The 17,422-nt window shown below is 28.5% G+C and overlaps 1 protein-coding gene across 1 annotated transcript; it reads left to right on the forward strand.

The window, feature by feature from the left end:
* Nucleotides 1-10,211: 10,211 nt before the first annotated feature.
* Nucleotides 10,212-17,152, forward strand: LOC133298153 (O-fucosyltransferase 7-like). The gene is made up of 12 exons (XM_061497396.1): nt 10,212-10,427; nt 10,893-10,967; nt 11,329-11,428; nt 11,510-11,577; nt 11,866-11,954; nt 12,040-12,220; nt 12,333-12,461; nt 12,546-12,679; nt 12,769-12,982; nt 13,189-13,373; nt 13,506-13,601; nt 17,008-17,152. Exons 1-12 carry the CDS (start codon nt 10,212-10,214, stop codon nt 17,150-17,152), a joined length of 1,632 nt encoding a protein of 543 aa, XP_061353380.1.
* Nucleotides 17,153-17,422: the final 270 nt, after the last annotated feature.

The following is a 17,422-nucleotide window of genomic DNA, read 5'->3' on the forward strand; positions in this document are numbered from 1 at the left end:
AGTGAATATAATACAGACAAGCTGGACGTAGCTTATATTGAGTGAAGCAGGATAGATCTCTTATCTATTCTTTCTCTTTTCGTTTGCGATTTGTATGATTATCGATTTTCAACAGAAATCAGGTTAATATTTTAAAAGTGGAAATAAATTTTTAAAAAAATTACAAAATAGTTCGTATTTTAATTTTTGTTTTTCCAAAAAAAACTCATTATCGAAAATTTTAAGGAACTTACTTTTGTTCAAAGAAATAAGGTGGAAAAATTGTAAAATGAGACACACGTGATACACGTTAGGAAGGGGTTTTTTTATTTTATTTTATTTTACTTTCAGTGGAATTTCTACCAAGACTGAGGCCTAAGACTAGGCTTCTTAGAGAGGGGATAGGTTCATAGGGATAGAGTACAGAACATCAGACTTGAGCCAACCATTTTACAAGAATCATTAAGAATATAAATTTTATTATTTTTATTTTTTTAAATTATCTTTAATTTAATCTGTTAAAATTATAAATTGTTGGCGCTTTAATAATTCAACTATTTTTAACCTTAATTTAATTTCTTGATAATATAAAATATCATTAATTTAGTTATTTGACAGTGTCATAAATTAGTTTCTAAATCAAAACTAAAATATGCTAATTTTCTTAACTTAACAATGAAAGATTAATTTAATGAAATGTTACCTAATTGTGGAATTATGCTAACAATTTAAAAAAAAAAGAACAAAATAATAACATTTACATATTTTGTGGAAAAGATATAAGTTTTATTTTGGTTTAGTTTATTTCATTCCATGAAATGTGACGAATGATGTAAAATTTTATTTGCAAACGAAATTTCTTTAATATAAAGGGAATTCGGTAATTCCCTTTTATTATTATTTTTTTAATTTGAACTTATGCTTTTCTTTATAATTTCGTTTAAATTCCAAAAACTTTCCCCTTTTATACCTATCCGGAGTAGTGAAAAGTTTTCTCCTTCGGGAATAACTGTCTCGGGGAAAATGAATGCCACGCTTATTTTAGCGGATGTATCTGATGCCTTACGCGCTTACCTAGGGATGCTAAATAAACCATAGGCTTTTGTTTTTTTGTTTTGATAACATAGGCTTTTGTTTTTGCCAGTGAACGTGTGAATTTACATATTTAAAATTGGTTGTTGGTACATGCTTGAACTTTTATAAAAGCTCGTTTAATAAAAAGGTCTTAGGCTCCAATTCAAAAGCTCGGCCTTAAAGCCTCTCGCGCTGGCCTAGTATATTTTTTTTTATTTTTTATACTACTTGTAATAGTCATCTCTTTCTCCTCAATCCATTTCACCCCATTTTATTGGTTAAACAGACTTTTTGAATGATTTTGTTCTATATTATGTTGTTTGAATATAAATTGAATTTATGAATATTTATGAAATTACTAGGATTATTGATTGTATATTTTGTTTGGATAAATTTTTGTTGTCTTATTTTTTTTAAACAGGCTAAAAGGCTAAACAAGATTTTTAATTTTTATAAATAATTCAGGCCAGAGGCCGATAGTTATATTTATAACAGCTAACAGGCTTGGTCAGACTGAAACATTTAAACACAAAACCTTTTAAGACCAAAGCTCAGCTCGGCTCGACCCGTTAACCACCTTACGCTTACCTATAAAACACGGTGTAAAGTGATATTAGAAAAAATCAACAGTAAAAAACACAAAATTATACATATACGAACCAAATAATACCAGTTAATTTATATCAAACTTTAATAATTTCTATAATGGAATTAAATATTTTTGAATTTGATTAATAATTTAAAAAAGATAAATAATATAATTTTTAAGAGCTAAAATAAATTTTGCTTTCATATAAAAAAAAATCAAAATACTACGGACAAAGGAAAATAAAAGTTACCGTCACGTGCTCACACATCCTTTTACTTTGTTATTAATTTATCATCTATTATTGCATCTTCCCAGCGAGTAGGAATTTAGTGCTCCCGCATCCGGAGCACTTTTGATTTGATGGGAGGGAGGAGAGAAAAAGGAAAAAAAATTGAAGAGAGAAAAAAATAAAAATAAAAATTAATAAAAATGTTGTATTCTTACTTAAAGACCATAAATTCGGGGAACATATTAAATTTTTCCTTCCCAGCATTACAATCCCGTACGTATTTCATTCCTCATGACGTCACCCAAAAAAAGGAGGTTATACCATAATCATTTATTTTATCGTTCAATTAAAATTAAATCAACAATAATAAAATGATAAAAATATATATTATTTTAAAGGACATAAAATTTTGTCATTTTAAATTAGAAAAAAAAGATATATTATACAGAGAAAGAGTGAATAAAGAAAGTAAAGATGTGGATCACACCTCTTTGCGAGAGTGAAATAATATAAGTTATGTTATTTAAAAATACAAACACTTTTTCAATAATAAAATAATAAAATGCTGGTAAGAAGTTATAAAAAAGTAAAATTATAAGTATACTTTTTTCACTCTCTCATATAATTATATAAATATATAGGGGAAAGTTATATATACTTACAATCTATTTTTGTTTACAACATCTTACAACTATATTTTTACCGTTGATTTCTGTCAATCAACGGTTAAGATATTCGCAAATTAAATTTATTAATTAATTATTAATTTGCAATAAATGATAATCGTTGATTGGCAGAAATCAACGATCAAGATATAGTTATAAGAGATTATAAACGAAAATAGGTTGTAAGTATAACCTTCCCCATATATATATATATATATATATATAGGGATAAGTATGTGTCATTTTTAAGGATGTAAAGATGTGTCATTTTAAGAGAGAGAAAGAGATAGATAAAGGAGTAGAGAGAGTTGACAAAAAAACAAAGGTATGGGTCTCACCTTTTTGTGAGAGTGAAAGGATATAAGTTGTGTCATTTAAAAAGATAAATATTTTCCCCATATATATATATACAATTCTATTCTTCTTCTTTTTTAATTTATTAGCTGTAAAATAAAATTTGTTATATTTCCTCCCAGTGGCGGACTCACTTGCGAGCCGCAAGTGCGGACATAAAAATTTTTATTTCAGCTTTTTTTCTTGGTTGCAGGTCCTTATTTGTCTCTTGGTTCAATATATATATTAGAAGTAAATACCCTTTTAAGTCCCTAGCAAAAAACATGGTCCCATTTTAATTCCTTACAAAAAAAAATTAGTCTCGAGGTCCCTAAAAAATTTAAAGTGAATCAATTTAGTTAAAATTGTGGTCTCTCACAAATTCAAAAAAGACCTACATTAGTCCATCAAAAAAACCAAAATTGGTCCACTTTGAATTTCATTGGACCAGGTGACTAATTTTTGTTTATAATGGACTAAAGTGGAGACCGGATTTTTTTGTTAGGGACGAAAAAAGATATTTATTCTTATATTAGTTAGCAACGTACGAAAATGATTAAAGAGAAAACTTATTCTTATATTAGTTAACAACGTAGCAATGCAAATTGATTAGAGAGAAAACTTATTCTTCTTTCTCTGTCACGTATCTATTCTCATGCTCTCTTCATCATTTGATTGCAGGTCTGACATTCTCAAATAACTTAATATCTAGAGACGAGGTCTTCACTGTGATTTTGCTTGCCTTCTGTATAAGTAGTGTTGACTTTTTTATTCACCACTATAAAATAGAATGATTATGTATAGATGTACCGGAGTATATTCTCATATATTTTTTTTTGGAGGATTGATAAGATCTAAGAAAAAATAATTGATCAAACTATTACCTGCAACTTGATATAGAAGTAACTAGATTATGAACGGGTTTAAACGTTGATTTACATTTTTTTTATAAAAACAATTGTCAAGAACACTGTCCCCCAATCCTCACAACTAAATATGCGGATATAATATTTTTTTTCTAAATCCGCTACTCTTACCTCCCGTTCCTTACATTTTCATAGAGATGGAGCAGGGAACACATCATCATGTCGCCTTAAGAATTTGGAGGACCCACCTTTCGAAATTCGAATAACAAAGTAAGAACTGCGTCTGCGACGTACATGAACACGAGCCTTTTGAATGTGTTGTTTATCCTATTTGGTTCCCTTGCTGCATGTGATCGTATCAGACTACGCAGAGTAAGTAATGTTATCGATGAATCCGCCAATGATTATATTTTAGTGCCTCCGTATCACCCAACTGCAGTGACAAATAAGAGAATGTTAATGAGACTTAACTTAGTGGGATTGGAAATTATTATTTCATTTATTTTAAATAAAATATTAACAATTGAAAAAATTATTCTTAGAGTAATTTAGAGTTTATCATATTATTCACAAATGGAATTGCTGCTTAAATTACACTCACTAATCTAAGAAAACGCAGCCCATTATTTTCTTAAGACAGCATTTTAAAAAATTGATTTGTCATCTTGCCTGAAGTTAATTAACGACTTGTTTTTATTTCATGTATCTATATATATTCACAACTTAATTAACAGTTACTTAATTTCACTAAGTTTGTCCGCGCAAATTTGCTAAACTGCATAGTGCAATACTACGATCAGTCCATTTAATTTTATTATGTGATATAATATACTACTAATGGATTTTTTTTTTATATTTCTCCACCTGTTTAGTGATTTTTGTTAATTTTTAATATAGCTGCACAATTTCTTATTAATTAAACTGAACAATTTCTTATTAATCAATCCACATGCTTGGTAGTATAGAATTTGGTCTCTTACACAAATACAAAATTAATGAAAATCGCTTTTGTAAAAATTAATTTGTCACGATTTTTTTTAACTTCATCGATTTCTCCATGGAATGAAATTCGCTTACTTTTAAAAAATAATTTGTCAAGTGAATCATGATAGAAGCTACTGATTTAATTGTTAGAAAATTAAAATCATTGAGAGGGTATAATTTGTGTTAGAGAAATCATTTTAACAATATTCACAATATCATAAAATACACACAAGAAATCAAAACATGCAATAACACAAATTTAAAATGTACAAAACGGAAACATATGAATGCAATATAAGAAAATTTGAGCCTAGTGTTAGATACTGCATCCTTAAGATAATTATACCCTCTCTATAGTGTCCAAGAATCATGGACAATTGTCTCTTAAGATAGAATTAATTATCTCTATTCTTGTGGAGACACTTTCATATTGAATAATCTCATCAAACAGACCAATCATATTAGTGTAGAAGAATGTACAAAATAATAGAAAATAAACTCTCTTTAAAATTTTGTTTCTCTATTTATTTAAAAAAAAAATGTAAGATCATGGTTTATATTACGTCCATTTAAGGATGAAATAACACATCTGACCGAACAAGTTTACTCCTAGCTATTTCCTATTATACATCTAAAGAATTAATTCAACCAAAAAGTTTTAAGTTGTTAGACGAGATTATATTAATAATTTTATATATATGTAACACGTCCACTCACATTAAAGCTCATTGAACTTGAAGGGTGGACACGACACAATATTAGAGAATAATATAAATCGTTAAAAAGACCCTCACCTAACACCTTAAAATTTTGGATTGAAATAGTTCTTTACATAGTATCAGAACTTAAGTGACCACAAGGTCACAAGTTCAATTCTCACAGCCCCACTTTCAAGTGAAATTAAATAAGAGTAAGGTAAATCAAAAATTGGGCCTATGCAATAATTCACGCTTTAAGCCCAAAATGCTCTTGTATGAGGGAGTGTGTTAGAGAATGATATAAATCATTAAAAAAGTCCACCTTAAGATTTTGAGTTGAAGTGGTTCTTCACCGGCCTAACCTACATGTGTTAAGAAACTCCACAAAAATAATTAATTATTAATTAAATGAGAGTGGTGAGAATCGAACTCGTGATACCAAAGTTTTGATATCATGTAAAGAACAAATTCAACTCAAAAACTTAAGCTGTGAGATTACGTTAATAGTTTTATATATCTCTAACAATATATATTATTAAATAAAAAGAATCTATATCAATATCACTTGTTTGTCAAATATATATATATATATATAGAAAGGTTATACTTACAATTTTTTTTTACAACCTCTTACAATCATAACTTAATACCGTTGATTTCTGCCAATCAACAGTTATAATTTTTGCAAATTAAATTCATTAATTAATTATTAATTCACAATAAATGATAACCGTTGATTGACGGAAATCAACTGTGTTAAGATATGGTTGTAAAAGGTTGTAAAAAAAATTGTAAGTATAACTTTCCTCATATATATATATATATATATATATATATATATATATATATATATATATATATATATACATATAGAGAGAGAGAAAAAAAAAATATTTTTCCGACAACTTGAGATAAGTTTATCTCTGGCTACCCCAAAACTATGTCGTTTTGTTTATTTATTTCCTTATATTAATAGATTCATCTTTGAATGATTATGATTCCCCTTTTCTTTCTTTATTACCATTAATCAATATTTGTACGGTTATGATTTAGTAGTCAGAGATAAAATTATCTGAAGCATCTTGAGAAACGATAAGCCCATATATATATAGCTGCTTCAGATAATTTTATCTCAAGATGCTTGAGAAATGTTTTTCTCATATATATATATATATATGTGGGTTCGCTTTTTCTACAGTCAATGTAGATAACTTATCTACAGTGAGTCCAAAATGACGTCATTTTGAGACGAAAATCAAGGTATTTTTGTAATTATAATTTATTTCAGGGTTATAATAGCCTTTTTCATTATAATTTTTTAATTTTTAAACCCAAAATGACGTCGTTTTGAGAGCGAATGTAGATAACTTATTTACATTCACTTTAGAAACATTAAAGCTTATATATATATATATATATATATATATATATATACACGCACACACGTTCTTATAGTTTTTGATAATGTAAGGAATAAAATGTTATAATAACATTTTTTTATTTATATAACACGTTCTTATAGTTTTTGATAATGTAAGGAATAAAATGTTATAATAACATTTTTTTATTTATATAAAATTAGTTAACTTGAATGATTATAGATATGGAATGAAGAAGCAAAGATGCGTTCAATTGCTTCAATTATGCATTTTAGGCAGTTTTTAGTGCAATTGGAATATCGGTTAGATAATTAACCATATTAGTTCAAATTAAGTGTAATTTAAATTGTTGTAACATATTTAAAATCACGGGGAAGATAATACTTACAACCTATTTTCTTTACAACCTCTTACAACCATATATCTTAATCGTTGATTTTCGCCAATCAACGGTTATCATTTATTGTGATTTAATAATTAATTAATAAATTTAATTTGCAAAAATCTTAACCGTTGATTGACAGAAATCAACGGTTAAGATATATGGTTGTAAAGAAAATAGGTTGTAAGTATAACATTCCCCTTAAATCACACTTAATTTGGTTTTAAAAAGTAAAACTTAATTCGATATACTGTTGTTAATTGTCTAATGAATAAAGGCGTGATGTGATCAAGGAATGAATTTGTTATGGACTGAATTCATATCTTAACAATCTTGTTACTAGTACTGAATCCATATCCTAACAATCCTGTTACTAATAAGATTGGGCGAGAATATCACAATCATATAATGAGAATATCAAATCATGTAATCTGAGAGAATCAAGTGATAAAATTCCTATTCCAATCAAGACAGATTTCATATCAACCAGAAGATTTAAAGGTTAAGCCTATGAAAATAATCTTTATAAATAAATAAGAGGCTAAAGATCCAAAAATTTCCTAATATTGTCAACACTTGGCTACACGTTCATTGATAGTGCGCAGTGATTATCAATGATTGTTGGGTGAAATAACTTGAGACAGGTGACAAAATTCTTTACGCTCTATGTCACAAAAGACATTAGTCTCATCCATTAAAGAACATCCCCCCCAAAAAAAAATTGTGTTTTTAACATAAAAATTGTTAGTTTTAACAAACTGGAACCCAATTCAATTAATATTTTTTCATTAAATTTACTCTATATACGAATTTCACTTGAAACTATGACATGGGCCTGAGATTTGTAGGGGGCCATCTCTTGTGAGGGATGTGACTGTGTAAGATGTGAGAAGACAAAGATGAAAGATAGGGACTATAGAGGACCAAGGCAAGGGGCTATTGTCTTCGACGATATTTGAAGACGTAAGCTTGTAAATCCAAAATGAGATCAGGACTTAAAATTTTTGTCTTCTTCCCAAAAATAATCCTCCGTAGCTACCTATTCACAGCTTGGATGGTTCTTTCTTTCTATCAGCCACTTTTTTTTGTTGTTGCATGGTAACAAGTACAATGACATGACATCTAAAGCTAGAAGTTATTTATAAGCTAAAGTTTAAAAAAAGAGGTTAAAAGTTATTTGGTAATCATATAAAATTTTTAACTTAAAAATTAATTAAAAGTATATATTTTAAGAAATTTATCTTTCTCTATTTTTATAACTCTTTATTTTAAAAAAAAACACACAATTCAAGAAAAACAGATAAGAGCTTAAAAAAAAGCTCCTCCTAAAAGCTTTTAATTTTCAGTTTTTTTCTTCATTATAAAAAAAGAACTTTTTATTATAAGAGCTTTTTTCAAAATCTGTTTGGACTAACTTATGCTTATAAGTAACTTCTAACTTAAAAATAAGAGGATCCAAACAGGCACTACTAATAACCACACGTCTGTTGCGTGTGAGTATGTTTTTATATCATCGTATGAAAACTTTTTTAAAATTTCTTTATAAAGAAATCGTTGATCTTATATCCTATTATCTACCGCGTCATTATTCCTTGTTTTTTGTCCTTTTGTTGTTGCTGACGTTTAATTTGCTATAATTCTGCAAAGTCAGTTAATTCCAAATCAATGGGATCAATGCTATCCTAAAAGTGCTCAAGACATTTATTAAATAACGAAATAAAAATCTCCGTTACCTATTGATTAATGCAATCTTTTAAGTATGAGCCTTGTTTTGATATTTACACTAATAACGGCGAAGTTCATTGAAGTCATACAACGTTATTATATCTTACTTCATTGTATACAAAAATTAAATTTGGAATTTATTTAAGAAATGGTTAAGATTCGAAGGACAACATACACAAGTTTTTGCGATTAATTAGTTAGGATTCGTCGATAAAATAGAATCATCTGGGATTATATATATATGCCAAATTTGAAATCTTGAATCATCGAGTAGTGTCGCAGATAAAAAGTCTTTTCGATAATTATACTATTTAAGATTTGGATTTTTTTTTTCACATAAAAAATACGCTTCAGTTATCATTGTACTTAGTATTTGTTATTAAATCTAATTCAATATGCTTAGTTATTTTGGTTTGAAAAATAATACTTATGTGCCTCAGTAAATAATATAGTGATTTCATTGGCATTTCACAACTTACAAATTTTGTTGATTTATCATTCCACTTCAATTTCATCTATACCGAGTTAAAAAGAATAAGATTATCCACACCAAAAAAATAAAAGAATAAGATTACAATAATCTAAAAATTGAGTTTATCTAAAAACAATAAAACAAAACAGAAAAGCAGAGTGGGAGAGAGATGAAGAAAAAGGTGGGACCCACACAAGATCTCCAAAAAATGAGGTATAGAATTAGTTATGAAATCGAATCACGGAAGTAATTTTTATTTCTTTTTAGTACACAACGTGGGGCATAGCCCAAAAACAAACTGAGCTAACACAATTTTAAGGATAGAAACAATAACAATAGTTGCAAGCTCCGTATATGATAAAATTGATAATAACAAAGGGGAAATATTATATTTATCATCTAAAAGATTTTAGCCTTATCGCTCTTATTTGAAATTAAAAGTAGATAAATTTTTTTTCCCATTTCTTAATAATTGATTTTAAATTGATTGAACAGTAATCAATCACGTGATAAGTCTAAAATCTAAAATGGCCCATAATAGAGAATAAAAATTTGAAAAAATCAACATTGATAAAAACTTGGGTTTAAATAAGATTGACTATGTTGGAGGATAGATGACGTTAGTTATAACAAAAAAATCTGGAAAAACCGACATTGAGAAAAAGCCAAAACCAAACAGTAAACAGCACCGTTTTTTTAATTTCTGCTGCTCGTTCAGCGCAAGACATGAACACCCCGAGAGTCCGAGGTTCTCACACACACATATACAAACCTAGTACACAGTTTATTATTATTATTATTATTATTTTAATAATGTTTTGTTTGGGTTTTCGTGGATGAGTGCAGAGAGAAAAGGCATCAACTTTGGTGAAATGAATGCGGGTCAAGGTGAGAGAGGAGCAATGCAGAAGCGTAGGACGGTTTCATTGGGAAAACTGAGAAGGTTCCTCGGTGCAACCATATGCTCAATAGCTGTAACGTCTCTCTTCTTTGTTCATGTACACTTATCCACTTCCCCCAATGATCACAAGTTCAATGACAAGATCACCACGGTTTGTCTTCTTTCTCTTTCTCTCTGTTTTTTTTTTTCTTCTTCTTCTTTTGTTGCAGACAGAAAGAAAAAGAAAAAAAAAACGTCTTTAGGGTTCTCATTGTTACTTCCGGGGATTCCGGGATATTCCTTGATCATCTCCAACTGTATTTTCTGTGCACCAGATTCTATTATTTATTTATTTATTTTTCCTTTTTATGCAATTGCGTATACAAACAATGAGTCAGTTTTGCGATCTTTCTGAAAAGCTTCAATATTCAGTGTATTGTTGACTTGATGAAGATTGTCATTGGTGCATACAAATATAGAAAGTGTGGGAGTTTGTACAATTTGGTTTATGCTTTTTATCGAATTTTTTTTTTTTTGAATTTTGATATTTCGGTTGATACTTGATAGCTTAATGATCAAAAATCAAAATCCATTTGCTTGTTTTATCTATTTATTTGTCTATTTCAAAATTTGACAGTTTCATGACCGGCAAAGCTGGACTCAAGAACTCGCTCCTCCCCATTTATCCATGGATCGACTTTCTGCTCCCGAGGTTCTGTTTTTTCAAATCAATACTACCTTAGAATTGATTTTTGATCTCTCTATTTAGATGCTGAGAATGTGACTAAGAAACGAAATGCACTGGGCAGTTATCCCAATAACTTTCTATATTTTTCTTTTTGAGAAAAAAAAAATGCAATAATATAAAGCAGAGGGATAAATCTCACACATTCCCACTTGCTTATTTGACTTAGTTACTAATTGTTATATGACTTAGACTTCTTGTTTTATTTAGTTTTAGACTTTTAGTGTTTGTTAGCTATGTTGGGGTGTCATTTATCTTGGTAAATATATTTTAAATTATGCACAGCAATTATGCATCTTTTGTGTCTCAACTCTCTTAGTTTTGGCAGTTACATGATTCAAGAGGGGATTCAGATTATGAGAAACTGTGGAAGCCTCCACCAAATAGTGGGTTTCTACCCTGTACCAAGCCTACTGCTAATTACACAAGTAAGAAACTTGAGCTTACATTGCAAGTTGAAAGTGTGATTTTTTTTGGGTGCTTAATTCTAGTATTTCATGTTTATTCAGCTCCTGCGGAATCACGAGGTTACCTTTTAGTTCAAACAAATGGTGGGCTCAACCAAATGCGTGCTGGGGTCAGATTTTTTTCTCTTTAAATCGCTCTGATTTGAAACATTTTAGTTTTAAATTCAGCTTATTCCATGTTGAATTTTTAACTTTCTTATTTGATTGTTGTTAGATGTTAGAAAGTTCTTCCTGTTAAGTTTAGTTGCCAAGAAGACAAAACACAATAGTTGGCTAAAATAATTGATTGACCACAAAATCTAGAATTTAGAGAAGACCATGGATTATTACATTTGTCACTTTTGGATGTTCTCCATCTTCGTATACTAGAAGCTGAAAATTTGTTTCCCTTACTACAGATATGTGATATGGTAGCCATAGCTCGTATCATAAATGCCACTCTTGTAATTCCAAAACTTGATAAAAGATCATTTTGGCAAGATTCTAGGTAACTTTTAAATTCTGTTTGAGTTCTAATTTGTATATTATAGTTCACTCTTTTTGGATTTTATAGTCTTTTGTTTGATTTGCAGCATTTTCTCTGATATCTTTGATGAAGAGTGGTTCATTAGTTCTCTAGCTAATGATGTAAAAATCATTAAGAAGCTTCCCCAAAAACTGGTTAACGCAACCAGAATCTTCAAGTCATTCACAAGCTGGTCTGGTATGGATTACTACGAGAAAGAGATTGCTGCCATCTGGGATAGATTCAAAGTATGTAGTCTGGTTGAAATCTGTTGGTATATACATTTGTTATGCTATTATTCATTTATTTACCTTAATTTCTAACATATTGTGCAATCATCTTATTATTGATAACCTCAAGGTTATTAAAGCTTCCAAATCTGATTCTCGGCTAGCAAATAACAATCTACCTCCAGATATTCAAAAGCTTCGCTGCCGTGCTTGTTATGAAGCTCTTCGTTTCTCTTCTCGCATTGAACAAATGGGAAAAGTATATAACTAGATGTTAACTCTTATTTGCTTCTTTGTTTGCTTTCTCCTACTCTGTCCATTAATACTTTTTGGGTTCTTGTAGATGTTGGTGGAGAGGATGAGGTCATTTGGTCCTTATATTGCATTACATTTACGTTATGAGAAGGATATGCTTGCATTTAGTGGGTGCACACATGATTTAGCTAAATCCGAGGCTGAGGAGCTACGGATTATTAGGTATTGGTGCTTTAAAATGATTAGTTGAATCTCCTTTCTTTTCCTGATATCTTATGTTTGAAAATTACTATCATGTACCAAACTTTTAGACAGAATACTACTTATTGGAGAAGAAAGCACATTGATCCCATAGAAGAGAGGTCCAAAGGGTTTTGTCCATTAACTCCAAAGGAAGTTGGAATTTTTCTCACTGCTCTTGGATACCCATCAAAGACTCCAATATATATTGCTGCTGGGGAGATATATGGGGGTGACTCCCATATGACTGAACTCCAATCCCGCTATCCATTGTTAATGAGCAAGGTAAGATTTTACAATACATTGTTGATAGTATGTTGGTGAAGTTGATAAAGCATTTTTTGAACTTTTTTTTTTTTTTACATAAAAAATAAAAATAAATGAAGTTTGATAAAGTCTTAGTATTTTGAATGTCTCTTCTTCAATAGCAGTCAGCTGAAAATGCATTGATGCCATGTTGATTAACCAACCTATGATATGATTAATTTCAGGAAAAGTTGGCATCCATTGAGGAGCTTGAACCCTTTTCTAAGCATTCATCTCAAATGGCTGCTCTTGACTATATTGTATCGGTTGAAAGTGATGTGTTTTTGCATTCTTACCCTGGAAACATGGCAAGGGCTGTTGAAGGCCATCGTCGTTTTCTTGGGAGTGGAAGAACAATATCTCCAGATAGGTAAGGTTCTCTCTCTTTTCATAAGCAAATCAAGTTTTTATTTATCTTTTTTAAATTTTGGTAATATTACCCTTCCCAGTTCATCATTACGGAGCTGTTCTGTTTTTGTATGCCCTCGCTTATTTTAATCAGGAAAGCTCTTGTTCGTCTGTTTGATAAACTTGCAAACGGATCAATGACTGAGGGGGAAAAACTATCAAATACAATTATTGATCTCCACAAAAGACGGTATGTGATTGGAGAAGCATTAATGTATATGTTAAGTAATTTTATGGTTGTTAGGTATGTCTGTTTTTTATGTTTATATATATATATATATATATACAAATATATTTATATTTATATTTTTACCGAGGAAGGTTATACTTATAACTTATTTTCGTTTACAATCTTTTATAATCATAATTTAATCATTGATTTCCGTCAAACAACGGTTATTATTTATTGCAAATTACTAGTTAATTAATGAGTTTAATTTGTGAAATAATAACCATTGATTGACGAAAATCAATGATTAAGATATGATTGTAAGAGGTTTGATTAAAATATGATTGTAAGATGTTGTAAACAAAAATAAATTATAAGTATAACTTTCCTCTATTTTTATTGGGAAAAGTTCAAAAATCTCTTATGTGATTTTGCTTTGAATCATTTTCCTCTATGGTTTTTTTCCATCTAAACTCATCCTTTTAACATTGTTAGAAACTCAATGAATTTGTCCATTTTACCTTTCTTAAAAGAAGAAAATAAACCGAGGATAAAAATGAAAAATAAGATCAAATATGTTCAAAACTTATGACTTTTACATAAAAGACTAAAAGTAAAAAATAAATAAAAAGACTAAATATGTCTAAATAAAAAAATAGAAAATAAACCGAGTATGAAAAAAATACAAGAAAAAATAAAACCAAATATATTGAAAACTTACAATTGTAACATATAAAACTAAAAGTAAAAAAAATGAAAATAATTTTAATCAAAATCAAAAGGAAGAAAATAGATTGAAAGAAAATGTTAGGAGTTATATAAAATTATTAATGAGCTCTTTTGTGAGGGAGTATGTCACAGTATAATATAAATCACTAAAGAAGCTCTCACCCATTAGCTTAAGATTTTAGGTTAAATTGTTCTTAACAAAAAATAAGAAATAAAAGAAAAAATAAAACATAATATGTATAAATAAATAAAAAAGATCAAATATGTTCGAAACTTATAAACTATTTTTTTTCTTCTATTTCTTGTTTGTCTTATTTTTTGGTCTTATTATTTTTCCTATTTCTTTTGCAATAATAGAAAAGACTAAAAATGACAAAAATGAAAATAGAAGAAAAAAAAAATATCTAAACCAAAAAGAAAAGAATAAACTGAGATACCAAAAAGGCCAAATACACTGGAAACTTATAATACTGATTTCTTTTTTATCTTATTTTTTCTTTTTTATTTATTAAGACTATTTTCATTTTTTTTTTTTTAGTCTTTTCTATTAAGGTTGTAAGTTTTCCACGTTTCTTTTTTTTTTCTATTATTTTGTTCTCGTCTATTTTTTTCTTGATTTAAACATATTTAGTCTATTTCCATCTTTTTATCTGTTAGATTAAATTTAAATCAATGGTTGAAAGAGAGAAACAAAGAATAAATCTTTGATACTATTGTTGTACTAAAGATTCAGTGCATCTCACTAATGAAAATATTACATGTCAGTTAAAATTTATTTATTTTTGTCAAAAATTTTCTCTTTCCTCTGATGTGTAATGTTCTCATTGAAATGCACACTGAATCTAGGTACAACAATAATACCAAAGATTTATACGGAAAACAAAAGTTATAATTAGTTGAGAAAAATAAGGAAAGAGAAACAAAATAAAAATATTATTATATTTGAGACCATTGATTTAAACTTAATCTTATGGTAATATAAAGGTAGTAAGAGTAGGAAGATTAAATAGGAACCAATATAAACGTTTTTTTTTATTTTTTTTATGTAAGTGTTGTAAGTTTTCAATATATTTGGTATTATTTTTTTTCATTTTATTTTTTGGTAAACTTTCTTCCATTTCTTTCTAATAATGGTAAAATAGGAGGATTAGTTAAATTTATAGTAGTGTTAAGAATGAGTTTGGATTAAAAAAAAATTATAGGAAAGTAAGTGATAAAAAAATAAAATAAAGATATAAATGATTCAAAACAAAATCATAAGAATTTTTTCGAACTTTTCTATTTTTATTTTCAGTTAGATAACTTGAAGATCCTTATATGTTTTTATCATTGACTCTTCCCATCTCCAATTTATTATGACCCTAGTATTTTAGATTTAAATAAAGTTTAAAAAGTATAAAATATAGGAAAAAGTATTCAACACAAGTTTAAAATTTATAAGGGATTGTATCATGTATAAATGGAATAATCTAAAAGTTATATATTAGAAGAGAAAAAATTTAAAATTATAAAAAGGATATGCATAATTAATTCAAAAGAATGACAAGTGTCATTAGTTATAGAGTAAAATATTTACCAAAAAGAGAGAGAGAGAGAGAGAGAGAGAGAGAGCGCTGAAGATAGTGTGCTCTAATTTAATACACAAGAATGTAGAGGTTAAAATATTAGGAGAAAGAACATATTTTAATGTAAAAAGAATTTTTTTATGGAATTAATTTGAGAGTGTAAACATATGAGATATGGGGAGAAAAAAAGTAACTTAAAATTTTGTTTGAAAGTAATTATTTTGAGAGTATATTTGAAAAAAAAGAATTTTTTTGAAATTAACTAATAATTTGTGCTGTTAGCTTTTATTATTATTTTTTTTTAATACAATTGAGAATTGAACATAATACAACCTACTCAAGTCCTTCACCACTAGATTAATCCTAGTGGCTTAGCTTTTCTTTTGCTTTTTCTCCTCTCTCTCTGAAAAACAGAAAACTATATTTTTAAATTTTCTATATTTATATTACTTTTTTTTGTTATTGTATATATTTATGTATTAGTTTTATTATTTATTTTTTAAATCGATTCTTACTTTTATATGAATTCATCAACTATCAGCCCAGTTAGTTGAGGATGAAATCAATGTTGATGTTGTATTAATATGGGAGTTTTGAAAAACATAAAAAGAAAGGTGCTAACTAATGGTGCTTGTGAATAATAAAGGAATAGAGTTATTAATGTTATGTCACATAAAATAGGTATTTTATATGAGTGAAACAAAGTTGCAGCTTCACAATTTTTATTTTTATTTTAAAATGAAAAAATAAGTACAAGATTTTATAAGTATGCAACATAAAACAACTATCTTATGTAGCATAAAACAACTATTTCGTATAAAAGAATACAAAAAATTATTTCCCTCTATGTCGAGGTGCGTGAATTTGAAGCAAATATGTAATGCACCTGGCGCACTATTGACTTCAGTCTGCGATGCAAAGCTTGATCTGAAGCTTTATAGGTCCAGTAATATTAGCCAATAATAGTTGTGATTACTAGCTTGACAGAATTTAATGTCTATTGTCTGGGAATCGTCATCACTTTTCCTTAGGAATAAATAAAGGTTTTTGAGGCATTGTTCTGAATTTTCAATATACCCTTATCAAAGGGAAAAACTATTTATTTGATTTTTCATTTGTTGTGTGTTGTGTAGGCTTGGTTTCTTGAGGAAGAGAAAAGGGCCCATTTCTGGAACAAAGGGCTTGGACAGATTTCGCTCAGAGGAATCATTTTATGCAAATCCTTTGCCTGATTGTTTATGTCAGACACCATCACCACGTACAAACGCTTCTTTCTGACGTTGTTGGACAGACCAGATAAAGCAAGTATTTGGCCAATGTTTTATGCCAAAATCTGATGTTCAGCTGGAAGGTGTATATATAAACGAGAGAGAGAAAAAAAAGTACAACAGAAACGAAAAAAGAAGAAAAAAAAAAAGAAGAAGAAAAAAAGCACACACGGGATTTGATGTACAAATTTGGTGAGGATCACAACTTGAGTTTTTGGATATGTTGTTGTGCCTTTTGTAAGGCAGGATTCATTCATTCATTCACTTGACATTTATAAAA

Source organism: Gastrolobium bilobum, unplaced genomic scaffold, assembly GCF_033153095.1.
Source record: "Gastrolobium bilobum isolate Gb01-03AN ecotype WA unplaced genomic scaffold, APGP_CSIRO_Gbil_v1 utg30227, whole genome shotgun sequence".
NCBI classification, from domain to species: Eukaryota; Viridiplantae; Streptophyta; class Magnoliopsida; order Fabales; family Fabaceae; genus Gastrolobium; species Gastrolobium bilobum.

What these genes read in the sequence shown, in the direction of transcription:
- LOC133298153 (XM_061497396.1), top strand. Translation starts at nt 10,212, where the DNA reads ATGAGTGCAGAGAGAAAAGGCATCAACTTTGGTGAAATGAATGCGGGT. An exon ending in TCAATGACAAGATCACCACG is followed by an intron (nt 10,428 to 10,892) that starts GTTTGTCTTCTT and finishes AAAATTTGACAG; the next exon opens with TTTCATGACCGGCAAAGCTG. An exon ending in GCCTACTGCTAATTACACAA is followed by an intron (nt 11,429 to 11,509) that starts GTAAGAAACTTG and finishes ATGTTTATTCAG; the next exon opens with CTCCTGCGGAATCACGAGGT.